The sequence below is a fragment of the Salvelinus sp. IW2-2015 genome, unplaced genomic scaffold, assembly GCF_002910315.2.
Source record: "Salvelinus sp. IW2-2015 unplaced genomic scaffold, ASM291031v2 Un_scaffold4373, whole genome shotgun sequence".
NCBI lineage: Eukaryota > Metazoa > Chordata > Actinopteri > Salmoniformes > Salmonidae > Salvelinus > Salvelinus sp. IW2-2015.
Window position 1 is genome coordinate 34,839 of NW_019945643.1, and position 3,094 is coordinate 37,932.

Sequence of the window (3,094 nt, forward strand, 5' to 3'; positions counted from 1 at the left end):
GAGACCATGAACGTTTTCTTGCTCCATGGCATTGGCTACCAGGAATATTTAAAGTCCAGCAAGATAAAATTAAACGACGCATTATCTAGTGTAACAGTATGTCACCGATTGAAAACGCTATTAGCGCGCACGCAACCGCTAACTAGCTAGCCATTTCACATCGGTTACACAAAGCTAGCTGTAATTAACAATATATTACAATATTCTAGAAGTGTTAACTAGCTAGCGCTATCTCGTCAAGTTGCAAAGAACTTGGCCACCTTCATGTTTACTGCGTCATTGTCGCTTGCCATAACCCCGACGACAGAGACAGACTCGGCCACTCCAGACCATCATTCTTTATCGTCTCTGTAGTGACCCGCGTTAGCAACAGTGTTGCCAACACATTTCAGGGTAAGTTGCTTGAGGCAGGTTGATTTGTTGCTAAGTGACGTTGTGATGTCATTGCGTGAACGTAAAACTGTGCGTCATTACGTAGAATACACAATAACGTTACTCAAATTGACTGGCCATCTCGGGAGAAAAAAAATTATAATACGATTTGACATTTTGTTCAGGTACAGACTCCCACTCTTTTCTGTACAATTTGATTGTAAGACATGTTGATTGATGTGTAAATTCTGTTCAAGATCAAACGTTCCTCACCAACTAATTCATTGGGTTTGTCTCGTTGAACCCGTACTGCTGCTGCAGTCAGACAACAATGATTTGCAATTTGCTGAAGTTGTTGCTGGCTTGCTGCTGACGTCACTCACATTGCACTTTTTTGCAACAATGCGTGTTGTGACAGAGAAAATCGGTTTAGTGTCATTAAGAGAGGATAATGCATTTAGTATTTTAGTCACTTTTCAAAAGTTAGTATACATTTTTTTTAAAGTAGCTAAATAGTTGCTAGGTGCTGTTTGGATAAGAAAAAAGTTTGTCAGGGTAGTCTGGAAAAGTTACTAAATCTAGCAACAAAATTGCTAAATTGGCAACACTGGTTAGCAAGTCTCCCAAACAGCAACCTTTTCATGGCTGCTATTCCTCTATCCTCACTTCAATCTCCTTTCTTGGTTATCCTTTTCTGATTATCATAATAGCTAGTCTGACGGCTATAATGTGTGAAAAATAACGAAATGACAAATCCAATCGTCCCTGTCACACAGACGTATTATTGGTCACTAATGTCAATGCAAATGAGATATTTACGAAGTTCCAAAACTACGAATTCCTCAGAACATTTGAGGATTTGCATTTACGAACCAATAAACTTCCTATTTCCCCCCCTTAAGAAACTTCTTACGTTTTTTCGTAAGTAATGTTTGTGAATCCGGTCCCTGAGGTTCTAGACGTTATTTTCGGTCATAAGAAGACGGAAGCGGCAACATTATGTACAAAATAAGTTACAACAACGCAAATAGACGGGGGAAAAACTGAATCGGTTGGGGTCACGTTAAACGTCTGCCTGATGTATTTTTTTTTTTTTTGGGGGGGGGGGATAAAAGGATGGAGTACCTACCTTGCTTGGTTCTCCTTTCCAACTCCGGGCAAACCTCTGATAATGATGAGATTCTTCTGATTCGTTTTCGTCCCTTCCATTCTCCATTTTGTCTTTACACTTCCTTCTCTCAACAAGCACATCACCAGATGTCCCTCTGTGGTCCAGAGAACACGCTCTAACATAGACACTGGAGAACTATTCTTTTAACTATGTGGAAAGCAACTTTTGGTGCAACAATAGTTTAACTTTAAAGGTACTTTTTTTTCAAAACATATTTTGAATACAGATCTAGGAACTATTGATTGGCTGCCTTCAAATAACGGCAAGGCTGTAAATCAGCATGTTAAAGTAGAAAATAATATGATAGAGGATACACAATCTCCTACACTATCCAATCCATCTGACAGTCATATTGGATCTACACAATAATGTCTATTTCTATCTGATCATTTGTTATTATCCATCCAATTGTTCATGATCAAGGTATAGTAACAGCATAGTAACAGGATAGTAACAGGATAGTAACAGCATAGTAACAGCATAATAACAGCATAATAACAGCAACCAATCAGTGATATCAGTCATAAATTCAGGCAGGAAGTCAGACATAGTCAATGGGGTAATCAATCAGTCAGTCAATATTATCATTGGTTACCCTGACTTGGCCGAGAACAGGAAGTTATGGATCAATCTAACCAGGTCAGTCAGTCATTCAATATAAAATACAGGTAACTGCCAAAATAACGGAAAGACTTTAGTAAATGAGGGAAACAAAGTAGGTGTGTCTTCTGAGTTAATGATCCCATCATGCTTAGGGTAACAGTATAACTTTAGTCCGTCCCCTCGCCCCGACCCGGGCGCGAACCAGGGACCCTCTGCACACATCAACAACAGTCACCCACGAAGCATCGTTACCCATCGCTCCACAAAAAAGCTACTACTACTTCAAGGTCTCAGAGCGAGTGACGTCACCGATTGAAAGGCTATTAGCACCACCGCTAACTAGCTAGCCATTTCACATCCGTTACATTAGGGTCATGCATATAAACGCTGGGCAGGCCATTATTTTGGCTACCATGGCTGTTCCCCCATAGGATGACAATACCCCCATCTACAGGACATCAGTGGTCAGTGAATGGCTTGATGAGCAGTGTGTTTTCCAAAACACCAAATTATGGATTTTTTTCCCAGGAAGAATGGTGTTGCGTCCATCCAATAGAGTTCCAGACAGTAGAAGTTGTAGAATCTATGACAAGGAGCATTGAAGCTGTTCTGGCTGGTGGTGACCCAACACCCTATTGAGGAGAGAGGAGAGGAGAGGAAACGAGAGGAAAAGAGAGGAGAGGAAAAGAGAGGAGGAGAGGAGAGGAAAAGAGAGGAGGAGAGGAGAGATGAGGAGAGACGAAGAGAGGGGAGGAGAGGGGAAGAGAGGAGAGAAGACCAACGTTGAGCCACTTAATGTTGTTTTTCCTTCATTGTTTTATTAAGTATTTCACAATTGGCTAATTTGCATCAAATTCCTTCACAAGTATTGTACTGAAAAGCGTTATCCTAACAGTTATTATATTATTACCATTGCAAATGTTTTGCAAACTTTGGTTTTGAATCGCA

General features: G+C 40.5%; 1 protein-coding gene across 3 annotated transcripts in view; it reads right to left on the bottom strand.

The window, feature by feature from the left end:
• The window catches only part of LOC112077195 (NEDD4-binding protein 2-like 1), a 16,131-nt gene extending 14,453 nt beyond the window's left edge, over positions 1 to 1,678 (bottom strand). For 2 of the 3 annotated variants that reach the window (XR_011478079.1, XM_024143756.2), the window contains exon 1: positions 1,502 to 1,678. Coding sequence is in view for 2 of the 3 variants with exons in the window: in XM_024143756.2 (XP_023999524.1) it covers positions 1,502 to 1,665 (164 nt within the window). In the remaining variant the exon portion in view is untranslated. The remainder of the gene's footprint in view (positions 1 to 1,501) is intronic. The other variant, XM_024143757.2, reaches the window with a different exon arrangement.
• Positions 1,679 to 3,094: the final 1,416 nt, after the last annotated feature.